Source organism: Harpia harpyja, chromosome 7 (assembly GCF_026419915.1).
Source record: "Harpia harpyja isolate bHarHar1 chromosome 7, bHarHar1 primary haplotype, whole genome shotgun sequence".
Taxonomy (NCBI): domain Eukaryota; kingdom Metazoa; phylum Chordata; class Aves; order Accipitriformes; family Accipitridae; genus Harpia; species Harpia harpyja.
The window spans coordinates 33,069,564-33,094,166 of NC_068946.1; the positions used below are offsets into that span (position 1 = coordinate 33,069,564).

General features: G+C 37.0%; 1 protein-coding gene across 3 annotated transcripts; it reads left to right on the forward strand.

Annotated features, from left to right (window-relative positions):
* Positions 1 to 22: 22 nt before the first annotated feature.
* Positions 23 to 24,528, forward strand: CIR1 (corepressor interacting with RBPJ, CIR1). Of its 3 annotated transcripts, XM_052791810.1 has the most exons (11): positions 71 to 173; positions 498 to 689; positions 1,011 to 1,105; positions 1,651 to 1,724; positions 2,927 to 2,940; positions 3,036 to 3,091; positions 3,459 to 3,507; positions 3,715 to 3,832; positions 19,531 to 19,637; positions 21,098 to 21,183; positions 22,946 to 24,528. In XM_052791810.1, exons 3-11 carry the CDS (start codon positions 1,017 to 1,019, stop codon positions 23,673 to 23,675), a joined length of 1,323 nt encoding a protein of 440 aa, XP_052647770.1. In that variant the 5' UTR covers positions 71 to 173; positions 498 to 689; positions 1,011 to 1,016; the 3' UTR covers positions 23,676 to 24,528. The 3 variants fall into 3 exon arrangements, with proteins under 3 accessions (XP_052647769.1, XP_052647770.1, XP_052647771.1); XM_052791809.1 differs by lacking the exon at positions 498 to 689 and having other exon boundaries at positions 23 to 173; XM_052791811.1 differs by lacking the exons at positions 71 to 173; positions 498 to 689; positions 2,927 to 2,940 and having other exon boundaries at positions 1,009 to 1,105.
* Positions 24,529 to 24,603: the final 75 nt, after the last annotated feature.

The window sequence follows — 24,603 nt, forward strand, 5'->3', positions numbered from 1 at the left end:
CGCAGGAAGGCCCGCCCGCCGACCCGGAAGGCCCGGCGGAGGCGGCCGGCTGAGGGCCCGTGTGAGTGCGGGGCGCCGCTGGCTGCCTCTCCGCCGCCGCCATGGGGAAGTCGTTCGCCAACTTCATGTGCAAGAAGGATTTTCACCCCGCCTCCAAGTCCAACATCAAAAAGGTGAGGGGGGCCGGACCGGCGGCGGGAGCTGTTGTGGCCCTTGCTGGGCGGCTGGTCTGAGGTGAGGCGCCGCGGCCCCTCAGCCGGCCGGCCGGCCGCCCGCGTCCGCTGCGCACCGGGGGAGGCCGGGAGGCGTCCCGGGGAGTGGGGGGTGGGGATGACGGGGTCCCGGCACCGCAACGCCACGGGTAGGGCATGTCGGCCTTCCTGTGGGGGGACCGGGTTGGGGGAGGGAAGAGGCAGGAAAAAAAGTTGAGAAATACCTGAAGCTTCAGGTTTACTTGCTCACTGGTGCGTATAACTATCGCCTTTTCCTGGCTCCAGCTTTTCAACACCTGGTTCTCTGGATAAATAGGCACCGTACACCGTCCAAGAAAACTCCCACCTGTCACGATGTGCTCGTGTTTTCCCAATATTTCATACCTGCCTTGACCTGGTTCCAGGTCTCTTCCCCAGAACTGTACCGTTCCAGGAGCTCCCGAGAGAACCTGGGGTTTGGGGTCTGGTGAGACTTAGGTGAGGAGGTGTCACTATGGGGAAGGCAGTGGGACACCCAGGGTGTTTTCTGAGCCTACTTTTCCCTTTGAATTACTAAACTTTCTCATATCTTTTCAGTTCTTAAATGCTGTTGGAGTTGTAGCTTATCAAAATTACTGCTTGTGCGAAGTTCGTTTGTTGAAATGCTGGACGAAAATAATATATTTTATGTGATTAGGATGGGAATTTTCTCTTGTTAAGTATTTTCATTAGAGTAAGCCAGTTAAGTATTTATACGTGAATACATTTTGCGGTAGTTTTTGTACTTGTTTAAAGCAGAAACTTACTTGTTTTAACTAGGTATGGATGGCAGAACAGAAAATATCATATGATAAGAAGAAACAAGAAGAATTAATGCAACAGTATCTGAAAGAACAGGAATCCTATGATAATAGGTGAGAATTGGCATAAGATCACACACTTCTTCCTACCGTCTCTTGTTTTCATGGCAGTGAATGACATATCATTGTGAATTATTTGAAATACTGTCTCTCATTGACCATAGTAGTAGGAGAGGATGTCGACTCATAAATTAGTGTTTGATTAAGCAGAGGTCACAAGAACTTCTTTAAAGTGGCTTGTATGTGTCTTCTAATTCATTTCAAAATATGTTGCATTGCACAGAACAGCAGGTAACCTTGTATAACAATATGGGTCACACAGAAATCTGGCTTTCACAGTTCTGTAGACACAGAGTTATGTTTCAGTTGTGATTGAAATGTGTGATTTTTGGTACACAACAGAGCACGCAAAAGTATTGACTACTCAGGTTTTTTGATGTTCAACTTTTGTTACTCAAATTAACAAATGAAAAATTGCCACTTGTTATAACAATTTCCTGCTGCACATTTCTCTTTTTTTTTTTTTTTTTTTTTTTTTTTTTATTAAGTAATACCAATGTGGTTGTTTTGTCACCCCAAACTCTGTCCTTTGTATTTAGGTTGCTTATGGGTGATGAGCGTGTGAAGAATGGTCTTAATTTCATGTATGAGGCCCCACCTGGAGCAAAGAAAGGTACTGCAGTTTCCTGATCGTGAGCAGACAGTACTGCAAAGCTAAAAACCTTCTGAAGAAAAAAGCATAATGTCTTTTATTTTAAAATAGTGTGCTTATAGTGAGGTAATGCTAGAAGGTATGATTTTTAGTTCTTCCTGTAGGAATATGCAGGCATACATAGTATGTAATAATTTTGATCTCACAATACTTTAATTTCGTTCAGACTGAGAATGGTTGGGGTTTTTTTTAAGCAACAGTTCAATGTGAAGGGTTAAAAACAGATATAATATCTTTCCTGGCAACAGCAGAAATTCTGTCCTTGACCAAAGGTGTTTCTTTAGCCAATTATAAAGCCATTGGATGGGGAGGACTAGACCTTACCAAGGCAATGACTCAGACAACACAAACCTGTATTTTGGCCTACTCTCCTTTTTAGAAATAGCAGAGTCACCTTTGCTTAAAAGTTCTGCCCATAATTCAGCTTGATGCACATCAAGCGTAGGAGATACCAAAGCAAGAAGTTAATTAGTGGAAGTTAAATAAATAATAAATACTGAGATTCTGTGGTCAAAAGTGCTGGCTGACCTGACTCTGGTGGGTCTGACTGTGACTATTTAGTAGATTCATAAACAGAAGTTACTAAGTACCTGGTGGATACTCATATCAGTCACTTAATTTTAGCAAAATCTGAATATAAGTGCAGAACTAAGAAAATGTATTCCCTTTAAAGGAAAACACGTTCCCCTTCAAATGCATCTTTCCCATTTGCATGAAAACCCTTGGAAATGCTTGGATGGGCTCATTCTTGTAGAGCAAATTTTGCAGTTATTTACCTTTAAAAGCTCTTAAAGTAATCCCTTAATAGAGGAAATGCAATTTTAAAGTAGTGATTTTTTGCTTAAAAATCCTTTTTTTTGAAGATTTTAAAATTAAGTATTGTTGCTCCTTTTGTGAAAAGAGTTTAAAGTTTTTTGTACTTGTATATCAAATCAATATAGTTTTAAAAGATGATTCTGGTTTTACAGGATTTGTAACCATATAGTAGAGGCCAATTATTTATAAGTGCACTCTATTTAAATAAAGTTACTTTTTGAGTATTTGCAGTATTGTGTTAGTATAAACCATAAAATATTTTGTCTTCAGCTTAGACACTAGCTGCATTTTACATGCGTAATTAATGTATCATGTCTTTTCTTTCCATGATTTCTGAAAATTCAAAGAGGAAGCTAAAGAGGTATTTCATTGCATTATTTCTTTATGTTTTCTTCCTATTTACTTAAAATGTATTAAAAAAAAATTTTCAAACTTACCATGTTTTCTGTTTTATAGCAAGAAGGAGAGACTGAATACAAATTTGAATGGCAAAAAGTCGCCCCTCGAGAAAAGTAAGATGTCTGGATTCTATCTGAATAAAAATTTTTTTTTCTTCTTATTTACCTTTCATACCGTTCGTATCCTTTTTTATTTTATTTTATTTTTTTTTATACTCTTATATTTGAGCAGGTCACTTGTGTAATCCTGTCATGTCCTGGCAGTTAATTAGTAGAACCTGTAAACCTGGAACTATTTCCTTGATCGAGTTAGTTTTTGTTTGAATTTTACATCCATATTTGAAAACACGTTAAAACTAACATTTACAAGAAGTATATCTCTGAAACGGATATGCACTTAACGATAAAAGGTAGCTTTGTATGTGATGGCTTTAAAAAATAGTGAATTGAGTATTTGTTTTATTTTGTGTTTGTGTAACAGGTATGCTAAGGATGATATGAATATCAGAGATCAGCCATTTGGTATCCAGGCAAGTTACATAAATTTCACTCTATGGATGTCTTGGGTATATTTCAAATACTATCTAACTGCAGAACATTCACATGGACTCTCTTAATTTTATCATCTGTTTCTCAGTGAGTTTAAAAGCTTCTCTTATGCCTAGTAATGTAGATATTTCTGTAAATGTTAAGCTGTATTGTTAACTAAATTATGTAATTTTTTTTTTCCCTTTTAGGTGCGGAATGTGAGATGTATTAAATGCCACAAGTGGGGTCATGTAAACACTGATCGAGAATGTCCCTTATTTGGCCTTTCTGGAATTAACGCAAGTTCAGTCTCCAGTGATGGTTCAGGTAGGCAGTGAATGTCTTTTAAAGGTGCTGGTTAGAAATTTTGGGGGAACTCATCATGTTAATTTTAGAAGGTTTAAGTTTATCATATTTCAAAGAGTTGATGAAGTGGGGAAAACGCTTCTTTATTCCCGTCATGGTTTAACCCTAGCCAGCAACTAAGCACTACACAGCCGCTCGCTCACTCCCCTCACAGTGGGATGGGGGAGAGAATCAGAAGGGTAAAAGTGAGAAAACTCGTGGGTTGAGATAAAGACAGTTTAACAGGCAAAGCAAAAGCTGTGCATGCAAGCAAAGCAAGGAATTCATTCACCACTTCCCATCGGCAGGCAGGTGTTCAGCCATCTCCAGGAAAGCAGGCCTCCATCATGTCTAACAGTTACTTGGGAAGACAAACACCATAACTCCAAATGCCCACCCTCACCCCACCCCTTCTTCTTCCCCCAGCTTTCTATGCTGAGCATGATGTCATATGGTCTGGCATATCCCTTTGGTCAGTTGGGGTCAGCTGTGGTGGCTGCGTACCCTCCAAACTTCTTGTGCACCCCCAGCCTCCTCGCTGGTGCGGTGGGGTGAGAAGCAGAAAAGGCCTTGACTCTGTGTAAGCGCTGCTCAGCAGTAACAAAAACATCCCTGAATTATCAACACTGTTTTCAGCACAAATCCAAAGCATAGCCCCATACTAGCTTCTATGAAGAAAATTAACTCTACCCCAGCCAAAACCAGCACAATTCCAAATGTAGGATCCACAATTTCAAGTTAATTATTTCAAATGACAGGGACCTAATTTTCTAATTAGTAACACATTTTAAAAAGATTACACAATGACTGTTGGTTTGATTCTATCTGTGGCAAAAATTGCAAAGCTGCAATGAGGTTGTTTACATCAGAATGACATTTGTGTCACCAAAAAAAAAAATAATAATGTAATGGATTGTCAAAGACTGTCCCAGTTCAGATTCAGGCAAACTGCTTGGAAAAGCTGGAATATATCAGTATATCTTTGTTAATCACTTGGAAAAAAGGAGAGGCTTGGGTTTTTTTATATACTTAATTGTGCTTCTGTAAGTGGACAAGCAATTGAAACCTAGATTTCCAAATGCCTGGTTTCCTTTCAGCTGGCTTCTTGTTGCTTTCTGAACTACAATTTTTTTTCCCTCTTATTAGCTTTCCTGTTACTTGAAGTCAGCATTTGGTGTTAGATGAGGTTTAAAGAAGCGGATACAAACATTCAAATTGAATAATTTTTTTGCCTACATTACTTTTGTTTTCTGTAAGTTGACCCAAGTTTGTAACACTTCTAAGATTCTTAAAATTGTGGCACGTTAAAGAAACACCTGGTAACATGGGTGAGTCTTCAGCCTTGCTGTACTGCGCTTTAAGATCATGTGCCATGTTGTGTATTCAATTTTGCAGGGATACCATTACAATTGCACACTTGATAACATCTGGTTTTCTTCTGTCTTTCCTAAGGTTATCTGTTTTATGTAGCAGCTCTTAGTTTTATTACATATTTAGCCTACCAACAATCTTGCTTTTCAGAATTAGATCACCTAGATATGTCATTTCTTTGAGATGAGGCCTGGAAGTCTTAAGTTAAAGGAAATAGTGCCTCTTACACTCCTCTGCTTTTAGTTGACATTCTCAGCCTTTCTATTCGGTAGGTTATAACATTAAATTATTTTCTTCCCTTATTCTTACTGTAGAAGAAACTGTGCTTGGAGGATTTGGTGGGTGATAGAATTATACTGTGCAGCTCTTGCATGTCAGATATGCTTTTGTGCTGCAGAAATTACTTCCCCCTCACTGCCCAGTTCAAATGATGTGGGTAAATTTTAGGAGTGTTTGGCTGGGAAAGTGGAAAATATTTGTACGTGCTTGCACAAGCTTGAAAATGGACTCATTATTCATAACAGCGTAATACGGACACTTTGCAGTGTCAATATAAGACTAACTGCTTGTTTCAAACCTAACTGAATTATCTAGGTATAGGCAACATTTGACTGCTGTGGATGTTTCTAAACTGTCTTTCTAAGCCTAAAGAGTGGAATTTAGCACATATGATTAATTTTGCATGAAGAAAAGTGCTGTAAAACTACTTAGATATTCTCAGACTCCACCAATGCCCTCTCATTTTCAACTCTGGAACTTGGAAGACAGTGCGCTATGCTGAGCATAGACTTTTTAATAGGCTGAGGAAGGATTTCAGGGAGTAGGGGTGGGCGACAGATCAGGGTTTGTATATATAATTTGTAAGACACTGTTCTTGGATTTGAATAGTCAGCTGTAATGGTACTGCTACTTTATCTTTCTTTCAGGGAAACTGTGTAAAAACACTGTAGGTAAAGTTTAAAACACTTTTAAGTTCTTGATTTAATAGCAGATACAAGGCTTGTAAGAAGTGTTAATACAATTAATCAGATCATCAGATAAAAGGTTGTCTGCTTTTTCTAACCTCAGGAATACAATCTTTTCATCAACTTTTCTAAAACTTTATCTGATCTAATAACAAGCTAAATTACGCTCCTTTGACTTCTGGAAATTCCACATATGTAAATGAAGCACTACAGTTAAGTGGGAACACAAGTTATTGAATTCACTGATTCTCTTAAGACTCATAATTCATCCATGTGGTGTGTTAAACCTTATATCACACATTAAAAAAAAATTTTTTTTCTTCTTTTGTTTTTTTTTTACTAAACCCTGACACCAGTCCTGTGTTGTCTGGGCTGGGAGTAAGTCATTATCTTTGCATTGCTGAGAGTTCTACCCAGTTGTTACAGTGCTGTAGATCTGCAGTTAGCTCTGTAAAATTAACCTACACTGAGGGTAAAACAGTATATTTTACATTTCCTAACAAGACAGTGCCACATTAAAAAGACAAATTCTATCATGTTCTGATCAACACCCCCCAACAATATAATCTTGTCTTGACCATTTCTATTTTTTGCTGTTTGTTTCCTATCATTACTTAATGCTTTGTTCCTAGCCCTAGTGCTGAATCGGCATCCACCTCTAAGAACCTTCTTCTGTTCCTCTGTGCAACACATCTCCTCAGTTGCTGCTTCTTCCGGCTTCTCTTTATCAGTAATTGCATGCACTCCTAAGCTGGTTTTATGTCTCTAGACTAAATTCCTAATTATTTTCTGATTATTTTATAGTACTGCAAAAATGTCTGTTGCCACACTGTTCTTATTTAGATTGCCTAGAACTGCAGAAAATACTGCTTTGTAAGGGACAGAGACTTTTTATGATACCATCTTTTTATGAAACCTTTCTGTGTTTCATGAACTGATGATTAGGTTTAAAAAAAAAAAACAACCAAAAGCACTTGAATTGCTTCTCACCCACCCTTACACCCTCCTGACGTGTCACAAATAAGTGTCTCCTCATGCTTAGAAAACTGGTAAAAAACCATGTAAATAGTTCAGAGTTTTAATTTATTGTGATTGTCAGCAGCAAAAAAAAAAAAATTACAAAACCACTTGGCTTCTAAGGTCTGAACTCCAAAGAACAATTTTCAGAAGCTGTCTGTTTGTTTCTAGAATGTAGAAGAAAATATGCGCATCTGAAGAGAACAATGAATAGGGCTTTCAAGGATAGGGAGTGATTGCTTATAGTACACAGCAAGTCTGGAATGTGTATTTAATTTATTTGACTGGGCTTTTAATAGCTAAATGTGTAAGAAATGTTTGCAACCAGCTCTCAAGAAAGAGTTGAAAAATGTTGAGCTAAATTATTAGAGCAAATAATACTTTTAAAGGTCAAGAGGTAATTCCATATGTAGAAAGTCAGCTTTTGAAAGCTTGTTCCTAGTTTGCGTGTCAGGAAATTGAAGTATAAATATTGTCTCATAAATGAAAGGGTACATCTGAGAAATACAGATATAATAAGGAATAAAGGTGAAACCAGAATAAAATTTTAGTACAATAGTCAATATAGCAGGACTCCAATTAGTTTATGAAATTAATTGCATTAGAAGGACCAAATTTAGGCTATAAGTCATTGAAACTTTTTTTTTAAAGAGCAAATCTTTGGAGTTTTTTTGTAAAGTGTTTGAAAAGAGCTCTATTACTTTAAAGTGATTTACTTGATAGCACTTTATTTCCTCTGATTTATAGTCTTTTCATCCTAATAAAAGATGATCTTGCATTCTTTTCATGCAAACTGAATCATTTTTTTTTCTAGGCAGTGCATGGTAGTTACACTACCTAAATTTAGTTAGGATTCTTCGAACTTTGAAAATACTCTCCCTTGTTAGAGCACACCATGCATCGGCACAGCGTTGGAAGATGCTAATCTGTATACTGCAAAGCGTCCTGGCTGGTAATGAATCTCTAAGCAATCGGTGCTTGGGAACCCTTGGCCTCATGGTTCTGAATCTGATATTCTAAGGACATTGGCATTACTAATTTCTGCAGAAGTAGCTTTTAAGAAATGGTCTGGGTTCCCTGTAGGAGACTTTTAACAGGCCTTGTTCTTATGAACGTTGTTGTTCTTTTGCTTTAGAGAAGCACACTTAACACACAGGAAAATAGATGACTTTTTGTTCACTGCTGTCTTCATGCATTTACCCAAATGTGTTTCTAACCAGAGAACAATAATAGTAGAAACTTCAGATGCTCTGTTGTAAAGAAGGACCGAAACATCTCATACATACAAGTTCAGGAACCACAGGAGAAGTTTATTACATACTAATTAGACTCATGACTGAATTCCATCATGTAATAACTTTGAAGTCTTTAGAAATCTCTAGTGTGGAAGGGTAGCTGCTCTCAGGAACATTACTGAACAGAGTTAATTAACCTGGAAAGGAAACAGGGTGGTTTAGTCCAGGTAGGCAGCTCAGCCCCACACAGTGCTCGCTCACTCCACCCTGGTGGGATGGGGGAGAGAATTGGAAGGGTAAAAGTGAGAAAACTCATGGGTTGAGATAAAAGATGGTTTAGCAGGTAAAGCAAAAGCTCCATGCACAAGGAAAGCAAAATCAGGAATTCATTCACCACTTCCCAACGGCAGGCAGGTGTTCAGCCATCTCCAGGAAAGCAGGGCTTCATCATGCGTAAGGGTGACTTGGGAAGGCAAACGCCATAACTCTGAACATCCCTGCTTCCTCCTTCTTCCCCTGGCTTTTATTGGTGAGCATGATGTCCTATGGTCTGGAATATCCCTTTGGTCAGTTGGGGTCAGCTGTCCCATCTGGGTCCCCTCCTGACTTCTTGTGCACCCCCAGCCTCCTCACTGGTGGGGTGGGCTGAGAAGCAGAAAAGGCCTTGACTCTGTGTAAGCACTGCTCAGCAGTAACAAAAACTTCCCAGCATTATCAACACTGTTTTGGTCACAAACCCAAAACATAGCCCCATACCAGCTACTATGAAGAAAATTAACTCTATCCCAGCCAAAACCAGTACAAACAGTGATAACCACAGTATTGCTGACAAATCTTTATGCATGTATAAAGGATTGGCACTTACCTACTTGGAGGGACATTTTCATCTTTCTCCTTGGTCAAAAGCAAAACCTTTTGACAGAAAATGAGGGTAAAAAAATTGTTTTTTTCAGATAACCAAATTATTGAGTTAAAACCAGCAAAAGCAGCCTTTCCCCATCCTTCCCTTTCTTCCTCCAAAAAAATGGACCTTCAAAGGTCTTAGCTGAATGGTGACTTCAATTTAATAAAAGCCCAGGGGGTAATGTTTTGTGTTTTGTTTTTTAAATGCCCAAACCGGTAAGTTTCAGTAGAATGTAGACTCCTTATTTGAATGAAAAAAAATTTAAGTAGTGCAGAAACCGAATTCAAGAGCACTTGATACAAGTTCAGTTTGTGTTTTGTTCTAATTTCTTCCTGCTTCAGAGAAAGAGTAAAACAAAATGTCTTATTTGGACTCAGACTATTTTTTCAGCCTCAGAAGAAACGTTTGAGTTCAAATGAATGAAAATGAAACTCCTATGTCTGATTTAGTTGCATTATCTAAAGTTCCTGCTCTGTTTCTCTGTGAGGAAAAAGAAGAGTTATTGATCGCCTATGTACATTTTCCTTCACATCATAAAATAACCACCAATATAGGTTTTTTCTTTCCCATAAAAACTATAAACTGTGATTCTCTTATTTCAGCAGAAGGACACTTGTCTTTGAATCTTACATGAAGACTGCATTGTAATCTTCCTCTTTGCACATAAACTGATTGGGAATTGCTGTTTTGGATTCAGTGTCGAATATCTTGTATGCAAAGACCAGTCATGGACTTCAGTTTACTCTAGCGGAACTGCTGCAGGGCGAAAGCATGTTTGTGGCACAGAACTGAAAGACTGCTGTCTTTCAAGATGTGACATACACTACAGCGCTCCAGCAAACAAAAATAATTACAATTGGTACCTTAATTTAGGCATGGTGGCTTAGTTATTTTGCTTCTGGGACCATTTTACTAATCTAGCTGGTAATTCATACAAAAAAAAAATAATAATCTTACCATTAAAAAAGCGCCTATTGAATAATATCTCACCAGTGAATAGAGATTATTTTTGCAATAAGGCAATTTCAGTGGATGTGGTTATCATGGGATAATCACACCCCTGGGGTACAGCCTTGTCTGTAATCTCCCAGGAGTGTAATTATTTCGTGATAACTGCACCCCCTGGTGTTGCATTATTTCCATTATGAAATTCTTAGTTTTAGATATAGAGTAACTTACTTTGATCACTGGAAACTGCAAAGTAGTGTTAGAATGTTCCAGCTGTGAGGCTTACAGAGACCAACTTATAAGATTTACTTCTTTACAAAGCTAAATTAGGCAATCAAAATGCTTCTTTGGGCTAAACTGATTTACAGGGGTTTTTACTGATAAAATCCTAACTTTCAAAGTTCAGACAAGATGAAAACATCAGTTGTGGTTCTGACTTTGTGTGTCACTGTGTATATATGCATGTATGAAATATGTAATATAAACCAGTAAAAAAACCCCAGGTCACTAGTGTCTAAAAGTTTGCCTGTTTTTACAATCCTTTTTTATCATTAACCAGCAGCATCTGTTGATTTTTGTGCTTTTCAGTGCTTTATTGCTGAAGCCTGAAAAGCCTTTGACTTTACTAGCAGCGACTGGTAGGTTTTCTGTGCAAAATGTTTTGAAGTAATACTGTTATTTCACTTCAAAAGTGCCTGCAACTTTCTTGGTCAGGTAAAGTTAGGACAAACTAAATACCTTCCCCTGCCCCCCTGCCCCCCCCCCCCCCTTCTGCCAAGCAATCTATCTTATTCAGTGAGGGAGGGGATTGCTAAAAAGCTATGAAACCTTAAATGCTTACAACTTTTATCATATGTTTTTAGAACAAATAACCTGCTAGGAATCTATTACTATCTTATGAAGAAAGGTATTGCTACATTAAGAAATAAGACTAGTGCCTCAAATGGGGAGGTAATTTTATGAATGGAGTAGTTAGAAGAAGTTGGATGCTAAGACTAAAAATGGTTCTTATGCTCTTGGCCTATGAAACCGAAGCCTGGAGAGTGCTGGGCATCCTTCTCTGCTATGGACTACTTTGAATCTTTTACAGCTGACTGGCTCCATATGTGATCCATCCAGTGAAATTACTGAGAAGAAAGAGTACTGTAAAGTGATTAGCATGTTGTGGAAAATTCAGGCAAATAATGGTAAAAATGTAATGGAGCAACATATGTATGTATCTAGTGTCTTATCGTCTACAAAGATAAAGAAACTCAAGGTATGTCTATGCAAATGCAGCCTTCTAAAGACTCATTATCAGCTCCTAGAGTTTGTGCCCTCTCTTTTCATTGCCTGGGTGCCTGTAAAACTACTTGTGGTTGTGGTTTCCGTCAGTCTATCACTTAGTGTGTTCAACTGATCTTTAGCTTTTGGGTGAAATTCCTTTCCACAGTAATTGTTGAAATTATCAGTCACATGGAGACAGGAAGAAAGGAAATCTATGTCTATGTTATGTCAGTATCTCACTGCATTTTTTCAGTGACAAATATGGTACTTTTTTGTTTCCCAACAGGTGAAAATCTGCATTGTATCAGGAATGCAGGAACTGATTTAAGTGTTCTCTTGAATCTATAATAACAAAGAAAAAGTATTTGAATATGTTAACTGTGAATATTTGTATGAATGGTCACCTGTAGAAGCATACAGTGTATGAAAACTTCCTTTATGATCTGCAGCTGAGGCCTTTGATTGTGAACAGTAGGAACCTTAACTAAATCTTCACATAGTTTAAGAACTGTCACATTTTAGAATAATCTTCCATTTATGTTTCAGAAGCCTCTGTATTTGGTGTGAATGCATAAAATACAGATTTCTATTAAAAGTCTTGTGCTTGGCATTTAGGCAATAAATACGGATTCCTATAGCAGTTTGATAATGTTAAATGGTTTTTACTACTCAAAAAAAAGTAAAAAGGAAACTCAGGATTCTCTGAAATACCCTATGACAAAAGCATGGCAAATTATACTGAAATGCTGTGCTGAAGTGTTAAATTCAGTTAACTGCAGACCCTCTGAAGAAGAGCTAATTAAAAGCCAGAGTTATTTTATTCATTGATTTCTCTCAATGCAAACAGCAGCAGTTGCTTTGAAGTGTAGATATGGTCTGAATGCAGTCATCTCTGAAATAAATGAAAAAATTATTAGTAAAAAAAGATCAATTCTGAATTATTAGAGGCAGCATAAATTTGCTACGTTCTTCATGACCAGGATCGTGATCACATAATTTTGATAATAACTTTTTGTCCATTAGATAAATAAGTGACTGCTCTTACCTGTGTCACAAATGCAATAAAAGTTTACAGACGGTACAGTGTGGTTAGGCTCAGTCTGTAATTTTTTTCCATTTTTGTTCAATTTCCTTTTAAACCATTAAAAAAAAACAACCCTACATATGAAACTTTGTGGAGAGCACAAAAAAAGTATATGGATATATTGACAAAACTGTCTATGCTAATTTTATAGTTAGTTCCTCTTATAAAGTAAAACCTAAAAAGCCTTGAATCATATGTTATGCCTTTGCTGCCACCCAGAGAAGGCAGCATTCTGAATTCAGAGTATATTCATTCTTCATGTGATTGTGTGCTAAACTAAAACCCACAAGCAGAGTGGTTTCCTAAAACCTAGTTAATGAGAAAGAGCTGTCTGCATGCTCCCTGGAGTATTTACTCATTTATTTTTCAGCAGCAGAGCGTGGCTTTAGTATCACTGTTACATAGAAAATCAAATTTCAATTTGGAAGAGTTATGGCCTCATGTTGTCCAAGATGCATGTAAAAAGGAATGAAGGCAACATGCTTTAGGCCTACTTTGTTAACAAAAATTATGTAGTAATAAAGGCTAAGCGTTGAAAGTATCTTGTCCTTGATTCATAAATTAATTTTTAAACATGGTAGAGTGGAGTATACCGAGTGTGACGTATACTGACAAATTGACAGCAGATATGCCAGTGTGCTTTGTTTACATTTATGTTCATGTAAATTATCTCTCTATTGCCAAGTCAGAAGTCTGATAGTATGATGATGGTGATATTTTTAGATTAAAATGATCACATCTGTAAACTAAAAGATGTCCCACACCAGAACACATTCTCAGGAAGGGGAAGCTCTCAAAAAGCCCTATTCTAAATATTCTGTTTTGATGGTACACAAAATAAGCATGAGTTAAAATAAAAGTAAAAAAGTTGTAATTAAAATGACACAGTGAAGAATCTACTGCCTTTTTCAGTAACTTTTATATTGAGTAGTCCATTTCATAACAATACATAAATGCAGCCACTACCTAAGTACAACTGGTTACTGTAATTTGCCCTGCCACAGGTGGGAATAGTGGTTACACTATTACTGCTTCTTATCTCTTTGCTTTCCATGTGTATTCCACAATAAAAATCCATTTAAAACTTAATTGATTGCAAAAGAATAATTCAGTTTGCTTATCTGCACTGGTGACAGCAGTGAAAGCTTTTATCAATAAATTGAGCAGATACCGTCAAGACTATGCATCATCAGTAGGTAGAAGTAAAACTGCTATTTTTGGTGAGGCTGGCAATCGTAACATTATGGTCTGTCCTTACTGCCACTGAAACTGTTGCAGAAAAAGTGGTATTTAATCACAGTCGTTATGAAAAGAGGTTTTAGCATACTGTTCTCTAATATTGGATAATTTGAAAAATGTGCTTTAGACATTTTAATGGAGGCCTGCTAGATGGTGTGTTATGGTGAGCATTGTTCTCCTAAGAGTCCTGGGCCTGTGCCCCTTGGAGGAAACATTCTGGCAACAACAGAGTGTTACAATACACTCTGCATTTGTAGCTTCAAGAGAAGTACAGACAGAATTGAAAATTAATTGCAGCTATAGGTTTCCCTTGTTTCTGGGATGGGAGTGGGGGTAGTAATGCGGGGTGGGAGAGCTTGCTGTAAGCTAGGCATTTAAGTAACTGAAATCCAGAATTGTATTTCCTTCCCTGGTTGTTTAATAGAACCAAAACTGATTCTGTAAAATTTATCTCAGTTAAGTGTGATAAGAAATTGGAGTGTTCTTTGTTACAAAAAAGCAAATTTACAATATGTTGTAGAAATCCTAGTGTGATATCCTTCTGCAATCCAGTATAATTGATGCTCATATAGGCTTCAGAAAAATTCTGTTTACAGCTCTTCTGTTTATTTAATTATACAAATATTATAAAGATGTACCAACAGCTGTCAAGCTAAGGTTGCACTCAGGTTGTACTTTGTGAAAAGTAAAATCTTTCTCTTCACGCTTCATTGAATGGTTTGAGTTTCCAGATTTTGTGTCACAACTCTGAGTCAACTGAGCTATCTGGATTTTTTCCTTAAATAGTATCTTAAACAGAAGATAACAGAGAATGAACGCAGCAAGAACTTCTGTGGGAAGTAAGAAGCAGGAAGAAACTGTAGCCTATTTGCTTGACAACACTATTTCTTGAGAATTATAAAGGCCATGAAAAAATATTTTAAAAACCCTTTGGTGGGTCTTTAACTATGGAGCCTCTTTTGTGCAAGCTCTTAATATAATTTTAAGTAGCTGTAGAAAACTTACCAAGTTGTCAGTTGTCTTAATGCATAAAAATAAGTATGATATCAGCATGCAATTAATTTCACTATATGGTAAAAAGCTTTTCTGAGACTCTGAATTAATTTTAAAGCAGATAAATGTTTTAAACAAGTGTCATCTGGAAAACTTTTAAAGTTTTTTTTTCTTTTCTTTTTTTCCCTATCAAAACGTAAATTCCAGAAAATAAGCTTGACAATCATATTCAAAAATAGCAAGGTACTGTATTTGACTTGTTTCAGAAAGAATAAGAAACAGATGATGAAACATTGTAACTTTGAACTTATTTTTAGTTTGCTGATGGAAGAATGTTGAAAGACTAGTTGTCAGAAGTTGTAGCAATCAGCTATTTTTACAGGATTGTTGTATCTAACATTCTCTCAACTCATGGCGTGTCATCTCTAGATGTTTTCACCTGCATTAGATCACACAGGTAGCTTCTTCACAGACTGTCTCATAAGTCCATCAGGAATGCATATATGAGGACATCACTTTTCATAGTACACAAAGTATTTTTCTATGACTGATGCAGGAGTGATTTTTTTGCAAGTTGATGGGTGCTGTTCAAGAATACTTAGCTAACATCAGTTCCCAAGATTTTAGCCAACTGAGAGCCTCTCAGCTCAATCTTACAATCTGTTTTACAGTTTATGACTTAATTGGAACTTAACCAGATGAAGATATATGGCTATCAGGTATATTAGTACTGTTTTGTCTGAAGATCTTGGAGGGTGATGACATAAGAGTAGTCATAAGCCAAAGACAGGATGAAAAGATTTACCTCTTTGGCTTACCAGGCAAACCAAGTTTGATCACCCTGGGCAGAGTTGTGTCTCCACCAAGCAGGACTCCACAATCAATTCATACCAAACAAAGGAAGAGGTGTTCTACCAGCCAGTATACTGGTGGCTCCAAAATTTAAGCTTTAGCTCCTAAATAAGGAAGCCAAGGACACTTCTGAGAAGTTGAGTTTTTCAAATCTCTGTTAAGTGAGGTTCAGTGTTTGGGATTTCTTCTAGAGTTTTTGTCTCCCTCATTTGCATTAGCCAGGAGAAATCCCCTACTTAATTTTATAGTGTGGAAATGGGAATGTGATTGTTTGCTCACACATTTAGGCACCTACATCTTTTAAGACTCTGTGAAGAAGCAGCCCAAAAAGAAGTGTGTTACAAGCCTCAATGCTGTCACATAAAATAACTGCCCAGGAATCCTGGGAGACCTCAAACTGTCACTGATGTTTCAAAGAAAATCAGATCTGCTTATCAAAGTCATTAAAGCATAAATCAAAAGCAGTCTGTTGAGGCATGGATGGGAAAAGAAAGTCACCAAGCACTTGATTGCTTTGATTCCAAGTAAAGGAGTTTAATTAGGAGAATAAAAATTTTCTTGATTCTCATTGTTGTGTTGCAGAAAGTAGATAGTAATAGAGGTTTGCTATTAAGTTGTGTGGCCATTGTCAAATATAATGTCTTAATTGAACTTCTCAGCCTGGGCTTGTAACCACATAAAAACCAGTCTCTTTAGACTTCCCAGATCAGATTTTTTTTCTTCCTACTGTGGTCTAGCATTGCTACCTGAACAAAGGTAGTAACATGGTCTTGCTGTTGTTGGGCAGCAGAACTTCTGAGAAGTTCAGTGGCATCAGCTGTTCAGAAAAAAAGTATGAGGAGGTGCACCTGTGTCGTTCTCTCAAAAATGTTAATGTTTTTTAAACTGCAAAGATCACATGGTGCAAGAGAGTCCTCTGTAATCAACCATAGTGGACAGCATGCTTATGTCGTACCTGGCTGGGGTCTGCACACAGAAGGGTTGTGAAATAGGGCTGTGTTTTGACTCTACTTCCATTTATGGGGTTGGTTTATTTTCTGAATCTCATTTCCTAGTGTTTTCTAAAACCTTTAGTTGCAGTAAAAATAATGTATGTAATAAAGCTTCATGGAGATTCTTGCATCTCCTCACAAGCTAGGCTGAGCCTAAATTACTGTTTCCCTCACAATTAAAGGGAGACCAAAACAGGAATCATTTATTTCATAAACCACTTTAGTCTCAAGGTTCTGTAGGTGCATTTGATGTAGCTTGTATACATCCACAAAACAGGAATAACAGTGATTTGTTAACTGTCCTTGTCATGGTAATACCATGTTGCGACTAAAATGTTGTAGATGGAGCTATGAATGTCTCTTTGATGTCATTAATAAACAAGGAAACAGAAGTCTCATAAATTTATTTTTAGCCTGGCTTGCCTTCCTTCTAAGCATACCTGTGTTTTTGTTTTTTAAACCTAGTGCTGATTTCATCTCTAAAAAGCACGTGGAAGCTAACGCAAAAGTTTGCATGTAGTTTTGTGTTGGATCCCAGCTTGAGCAGCCACTCTGACAGGTCTCTTGTTCACTCGTGTGGATCTCTGTGTTAGAGCACAACTGACATCCATTGGGCACAAATGCACAAAAATTAATAGTACTGTGCGTTCATTATAAGCTTTTTATGGAAAAGAGGAAATTATTTTGCTTACCTCTTTCCAGTGTTATGTACAAAGAATGCCTGAAAGATTTGTTTCTGGAAAATACTTCTGAACTGTGCTTTTGAAGGCCAATATGCCTTCATGCCTTTCTGGTCTCGATTCTGCCCATAGTCCTCCTATGGAACCACAAAGTTAGGGCTTCTGTCTTAGTTCTTTTGCAGATCTCCTGTATAGATCTGGACAAGTTATATTCCTCTATTTGTCTAATCATGCTAATGAGAATAATTAGGTATCCAATACACACCAAAATGTGTACAATGCTGCGACACTGAAGGGGGAACACCTGGTAAGTTAGTTAGGTTACTTTGTTAGGCAGTGACTCTTACTGCCTTTGAATAACAGGGGTATTCCAGGCTTCAGTCTGGTCAAATGTGTTGGTTTCTTTGGTATGGTGAAATCTTCTTTCATGACTCTACACTTTGTCTCCATTCAGCTTCCTCATACAGGGTATTTGGCTGAACTGCATGGATGGTTTATATGGCTTTTTCAGATCAAGACATCAACTGGTACAAATTCTGTTGTTGGGTTTCTGTCTAATGTCAGTTTCTGTTCCAGCCAGAGTACATTTCAGCAAGCAAAGCAAGGTTTTAAATTTGAAATAAGCAAAAATGTAGACACTGGAGCCCGTATACATTCATTAACTATCAGTGACCTTACAATTACACCATAACACATAAAAAGAAAAAGCACTTTTAGTAAAATACATGGGAGGGGCAGGGAATAACCCCCTGCTTAATAAAAATGTAAACTCAAGGAAAGAATAAAAGGTATCTCATTAGAAAATCCTTTTGCCTGGCAAAATAAGGAACTTGTGAAAAGAAATTCAGTAATGCAAGGGCTCCTTAAACCATTTTCAAAGTTTTATCTTCTTCCTTCCTGCTTTACACATAGGCCCGTTTGTTTCTGTAAGCAGTGTATTATCCAGATATCCATTATATCTGTATAAGAAGTTGATATTTTTTTGAGAAAGTGCTATTTTACTTTCCATATATTTTCCATAGTAAAAATCTCCCTTTACTTTCCGTACTTTTCTGTTAAAAATCTCTTGAGTTTTGTCCATCTCCACAACTAGGAAACTCTTAAAACCACAAAGCAGGATCAGTATGTTTCACAAGACTAGTAATCTTACCATTTACAGTTAGTTTACTGAAGTAATAGTAATCATGTGCTCCATGCTCTTGTTTTACCTTCCTTATAATTTAGATTTACCTTACACAGCAGTGGTAATTCATGGACAGTAAGGTTAGTGAATGAACTGGTAAGGAAATCTACTGAAAATGACCTAACAAAAGACTGTATGTTTAGGGTGAAGAAAAAGTACCTAATCAGACAAGTATGTGAGGTTCTGATGATCACAGGTATTCAATTAAAGCAAAAGAGTGAGTTACAGGGTTTATAAATTATGCAGTCAACTCTGAATGATTCAAAATACATCCCGTATTTTGTTCCTTGTTAGATGTTTGCGAAGAAAGCTAACATGTACCTAACCCCAAACACCTACTGTAATGCAATATGTAGTGTATTTTTTAAGCTGATAAAACAGAAATCTCTGAGGAGGTAACAGCCTAGAGACCCGGCATATTTGGGGGGTCCCTGGAATAAGTAAGGACATAGATAATTTTTTCATGTATGTATTTATTTTCCATATGTATACTGAGTTTCTAATAGTGGTTACTTTCTACGTTTAAGTTGAAAAATTTGTGTCATTATGAAAAATGCCTTATTAGTGACATATTAGAAGTGCATTTTCCCATTGTTTTGGGAGAGCAGAGGCACCTAAAAGTCTTATTTAATGTGCTTTCTTTAGGTTTCCCATGCTTTTTTACTATAATAAAAATATATTACTAGACTTACCTAAATATATTGTTTTCAACATGACAAAGTTACATAAGAGAATCCCCTTGTTCTTAAAGGAAAATGCAATTATTTTCTATTCTGAATCTCCAGACTGCTGTTTTAGAAAATCATATCTGATTATTTGCTCAGCAGAAGATTATTGAGTTGATTTAGCTGTGATTTTACTTAACAAAGCTTCAACTGAATTCCTACTGTGGAGTCCAAAAAAGGTAGAGAGATATAAATGATACATTCAAACTGTGATTTTTGTGAACAGGGCCATCAATGCACCCCTCGGAGCTAATAGCGGAGATGAGAAACAGTGGGTTTGCACTGAAACAAAATGTACTGGGGAGAAACTTGACCGCAAATGATCCATCACAGGTAATGATCTTTTTACCAGTAAGCTGAAAATGTCTATAAATCTAAATGTGATTGCTTGTGAATTGCTACTTAATGTTTTCAAATATGCATATCCATAGGAAAGCTGAATAGCTATACCAGTAGAAAAATGTCCAAAAACTTACTGTTTCCAGCTTTGTTTTAGTCAGAATGGTGAATCATAAATTCCTTATTTTAAAACCACATATAATAAATTAAATCTCTCCTCTGCGTGACTAGAAATTGGATTTTTCATAAAGGGGATGGTTAGGGGTTTTGCCACTTACTTCTGATGTAATGCTAGCCTTTGGATGAAGTTTGAGGAAGTACGCACAAATAATTACTGCCAGGAATGCTGTATCTGAAGATTTTTTTACTTGATTGACTATTGTTACGTTTATTATTTCTGGGAGTGAATGTGTTTAATTGTCTTTACTTAGACTGCACAGGCTATATTTTTAATTGAGGTGCTTTAATAAAAATGTAAAGTGAAAAATTCATATACACTCTTTGAGCACCATGAAATAACCTTTGTTCATATGGCAGGATAGTCGAACCACTAGTAGAGAGGGGACAACAGCCCTCAGCTGTTGAAATCTTGAGAAAATCAACAATTCATTCTGTCTCCACTGATGAATATACCTTTCCATTTAAAAAAGCTATGTACCCCAGAAAAATGTAGCGTATGGGCACTGTTAAATGAATCACAGTGATATCAGTATGTTTGGTTTATGTTAGGTGTGGTGGGGTTTTTTTGGAAGAGCTTTTTAATCTTTATTTCTTCTTTCCCCTCCTGAGTGTGGCTAAAATTAAAAACATGACAGTGGAGAATTGTAGTGTACCAGATGCACATAATTTGAAGAATTCAGGGTCTTCAAAGTAGCTATGCTTTGCTGATTGCGTTACTGTATGTAGATTATATGATTACAGTATTTTGCATTGCTAGAACACTTTATGAACATTTAAAGACTAATAACACAACAGTGAGGTAGATGTGTTAATACCCATTTTCCTAATGACTAAACCGAGACAGAAAAGTAATTTGCTTAAATTACTCTGGGTTCGAGCAGGACTAGCATCTTACCTATTCATCCAAGCATAATAACAATGGCGTGACTTATCCTGGGGAATCATGTGGGCTCCAAAATTGGCTCATTTTTATTAACTATTTCAGAAATGTTTCTTTCCCTAGCAGTGATTTTTTTCATATGTTACTAATAACTCCTGTTGTATAACCCCCACATTATAACACCTACTCAGCTTTGAGACAGAAGCAGGGAGGGGGTTCACTTTGTAGCAAGTTTGCTGCTCTTTTCAAAGAGTCTTAAGCTGACTTCGTAATACAAATTTATTTGTACCTATGCAAAAATAAGGTACATAGAGGCATAACTTTTAATACAGAAATCTGAATGAAGAGATTGTTTTTATATATAAGAACTTAATGTCTTACCACATTTTCCTAGGAATTTGTTGCAAGTGAAGGAGATGATGATCCAGAAGTTGAATTTTTAAAATCACTGTCAACCAAACAAAAACAGAAACTTCTAAGGTAAGTGTGGTACCCAGTGGAGGGGATCTGTATCACCAGTAGTTCAGACTCCATGATTGTCCCTGTAACTCTTCTGTGCCATTGCAGAATTTAGTACCATCACTACAGAAGAAAATCAGCTTAGTTTAACATATGCTTGACCACAAATGGCATTATGCAGCATGGTTTTTTTAATCCGGTTGTTTTGTTTTAATCTGGCTGTTCTAATCTAGCTGTCATGTCTTTGCACTGGGGCTCATTACCAATTTAACTGCCATACGGAAATAATAATAATTGATTGGCTCACTGAAGATGCTGTCAGTTGCTATTTTAAAATATTATTTTGCACTCCATTGTTTACAGTATGTTCTTCCCGGATTAAAAATTCTGTGTTCTTGTTTACTGGTTTACAATTTGGCAAAGTTTGTTACCTTCTCCTGTGCGGCTAAACTGAACCTGACATTGCACCCCAGGGCCAAGGTTAGCCTAGCTCCACGCTGCGCTCGGATCAGGGTTTACAGTTTGCTGCTCCAGCAGAGGGAGCTCCCCGTGGTTTTGTAGTTCCAATAAAAAGTTAATGAGGTTTTCGTTCTTTGCTTCTATCCTACTGATTGCACGTGTCAGATGACTTACATTTTTTGTCTCTGTTAATTTGCAACGTTATCTTGAAATAACCTGAAAATGTTTAAAATGAAAAATACTAACTACTGCCTGGTAGGTCCCATACGGCCTAAACGGCCCATACAGTTAAAACGGCCTTTTTGGTTAAAGGACGTTCTGTATATGGGGAGTGGGAGGAGGGGAGAAAGGTGAATGGCTAAGCAGGCACATGAGTAGGTAGGTACATGTGGTATTCGCATATATAATAAATAATTCTCTGAAAATAGTTGGCATATTTTATGTTCCTTTTAAGTAAGGAATGTGTATGTAGTTTGAGTAATTTAAAATGGTATTTTGTTTGAACTTCAGCTGGCCCAACACAATGAAACTTCAATACTTTATATTTTGAAAGTTGAAGTTCAGTAAATATTTGGGTAATTTAGATTTTACTAGTCTGAAGGGATTCTTTTTTTAATACACTGAAAGTAGTTTCACTATTCAGTCACTGATTTTTTGAGAAGAATAAATACAGAAAGTAAATAAAAACTAGGTGAAAGCAGTCAAATAGCAGTGAATGCGTGTGCATGATGGAATATTGTACTTAACAGCTAGAAAATGTAAATTTCTAGTTGTGACAGAAGAGGTTATTGAAAATATCCGTATTATTTGCCTGGAGAACTCAGAGATGTAGGCTTTAGAGTCTCAGTTTCCATCATTAATAGAAAGTGAATGCTAATTGCGTTTTTTCATTTTCAAAATCTCTTATAAAAAGGCACAAACAAAAGCAGCAATGATTTTGCAAAGTCTCCAGAGCAGGCTGACAAGGAAAAAAAAGCACTACTGAATGTATTTATTCCCAATTACAAGGCCAAAATTGACACATCTTACTTTTTAAAATCTTTTAAGTGTTTTTTAAAATTAAAGAATTAAAAAATCATATTCCTCCTGTTTTGAGGGAGCAGCTGTGGATTACATGAGGATTCTTACTATGGTTAACGTCAGGTTAGAAGTTTAAAAATAATACTTTGCTGAAAGAGGAGAGGAATTCAACATGTTTTTATGGAAAATAGTGTATTTACTGTGTAGGTCATCACAAGTAATGAACTTTAAAAGACAATGACTTTGTAGTTTAGAATATCTTAACACGGCTGATTGCGCTACTATTCTGTTTTGAAAATAAAAGGAAGTTGGATCGTCTGGAGAAGAAAAAGAAAAAGAAAGACAGAAAGAAGAAAAAGCAGCAAAAGAAGAAAAGCAAAAGTAAACACAAGAAACATAAGATGAGATCCTCTTCCTCATCCTCCAGTGAGACTTCAGTAAGCAGCAGTGATAGCGAGACTGACAGCAGAGATAAAGCAGCACAAAAGAAGATGTATTCTAAGAAAAGAAAAAAAGACAAGTTTTCAGAGGCTAGCAGCAGCAGCAGCGATTCAGAAGGAAAGGCAAAGACCAGGAAGGAAAAACTTTATGAAGATCTCTCCAGTAGTCACGGTAACAAGGACAAAGATAGGGAGAAGTACAGACTTTTAAAGCGAGATAGTTCTACGGAGAACAACAAATGGAGCTCCTGTGAGGGGGAGAGAAAGTCCAAAAGCAGATACCATAGCACCAACAAGAGAGAGACTGAAAGAAAGGACAGGGATAGTAGAAGCCAAAGCATGGATGAGGGGAGCAGGAGAAGCCCTTGCACAAGTCACAGCAGTTCCAGGCAAAGGCAAGTAAGAAAAAGTCCAAGTCAAAGCCCTGGTGAAGAGCGGCACAGGAAAAATGAAACCAGAAGCCCTAGCACGGATGTGCACAGAGAGAAGAAAAAATGCAGAGAGCGCTGTGGGGACAAGTGCCGTAAAGTGGAACACAGAGAAAGGAGCAGACGCAGTAGGAGCAGAAGCAGAGAGAAGAAAAAACCCAGATAGTATAGGGGACAGGTGCAAACAAGAATGTCTCTGGGTTTTGATGAATACCTTTAACAAGGGCTCTATTATGTATTGCTGTTCATTTTCCAACCTCTGTAACTAGCATTTCTTACATAAAGCCAACAGCGTCATTTCTATAATGTTGGAATATTTGTAAATTAGGTATAAATGTTACAGTATTTTCCTTACTGTATAAATATACTTGTTGGCAAATACCTCTTGTAGACATGCAGTAATTCATAGACCTGATTTTAGGGTTTTAAAATACTTCAGAGCAGCGTGTGATATTCTTGGTTTTGTCAATGATGATTTCTGTTTAGATGCAACTGTGAGGGGAAACAGAGTAATTTGGGAAGAGTCCTGGGATATGCTAAATGCTAACAAACGTTTGAGATAGTTCCGGATAAAATCACAGCTTCAGATATCAAAACATTGTATTGTAGAGGGTTTTTTTTTCATACTGAAGCATTTTTCCTAAAGTTCCCTGTAAGAGATCAATTTTATGAGTTAAAACAACAGAGAGACATAGTTCACTTAAGTGTCTAGCCAACATTTTTTGACCTCCTGCAGTGTACAGCTTGGTCAGGGCTATCTAAACATCTTGAACCCCTGTTGGTATGTGTCAGTACAATGTCAAGTTATTGTTCAATAATCTCTCAAGACATGAAAAGAATATTTACTGCCTCAACTGTTTCAGGTATTTCATTGTTTGTGGTAGAAAGTTAGTGTAAATAGTCATCCTTTTGTTTTCATGAAACAAACATTTTGGTTTTTTAATGATTGTCAGTCATTTTCTGCACACATTGTTATGAAGATCAACTTCCATAATAAAATATCTTATTCTTTAAAAACAGTCAGAATTGCCTTCTTCTCCAGAGTTCTGAATCAGTAGCAGTGCACAAGGCAACACTTCACCAGGTTTTTATTG

Coding starts and splice junctions, on each gene's coding strand:
- CIR1 (XM_052791809.1), top strand. CDS start 102: ATGGGGAAGTCGTTCGCCAACTTCATGTGCAAGAAGGATTTTCACCCC. Junction 3,092..3,458: donor AAAGTCGCCCCTCGAGAAAA/GTAAGATGTCTG, acceptor TTTGTGTAACAG/GTATGCTAAGGATGATATGA. Junction 3,508..3,714: donor ATCAGCCATTTGGTATCCAG/GCAAGTTACATA, acceptor TTTCCCTTTTAG/GTGCGGAATGTGAGATGTAT.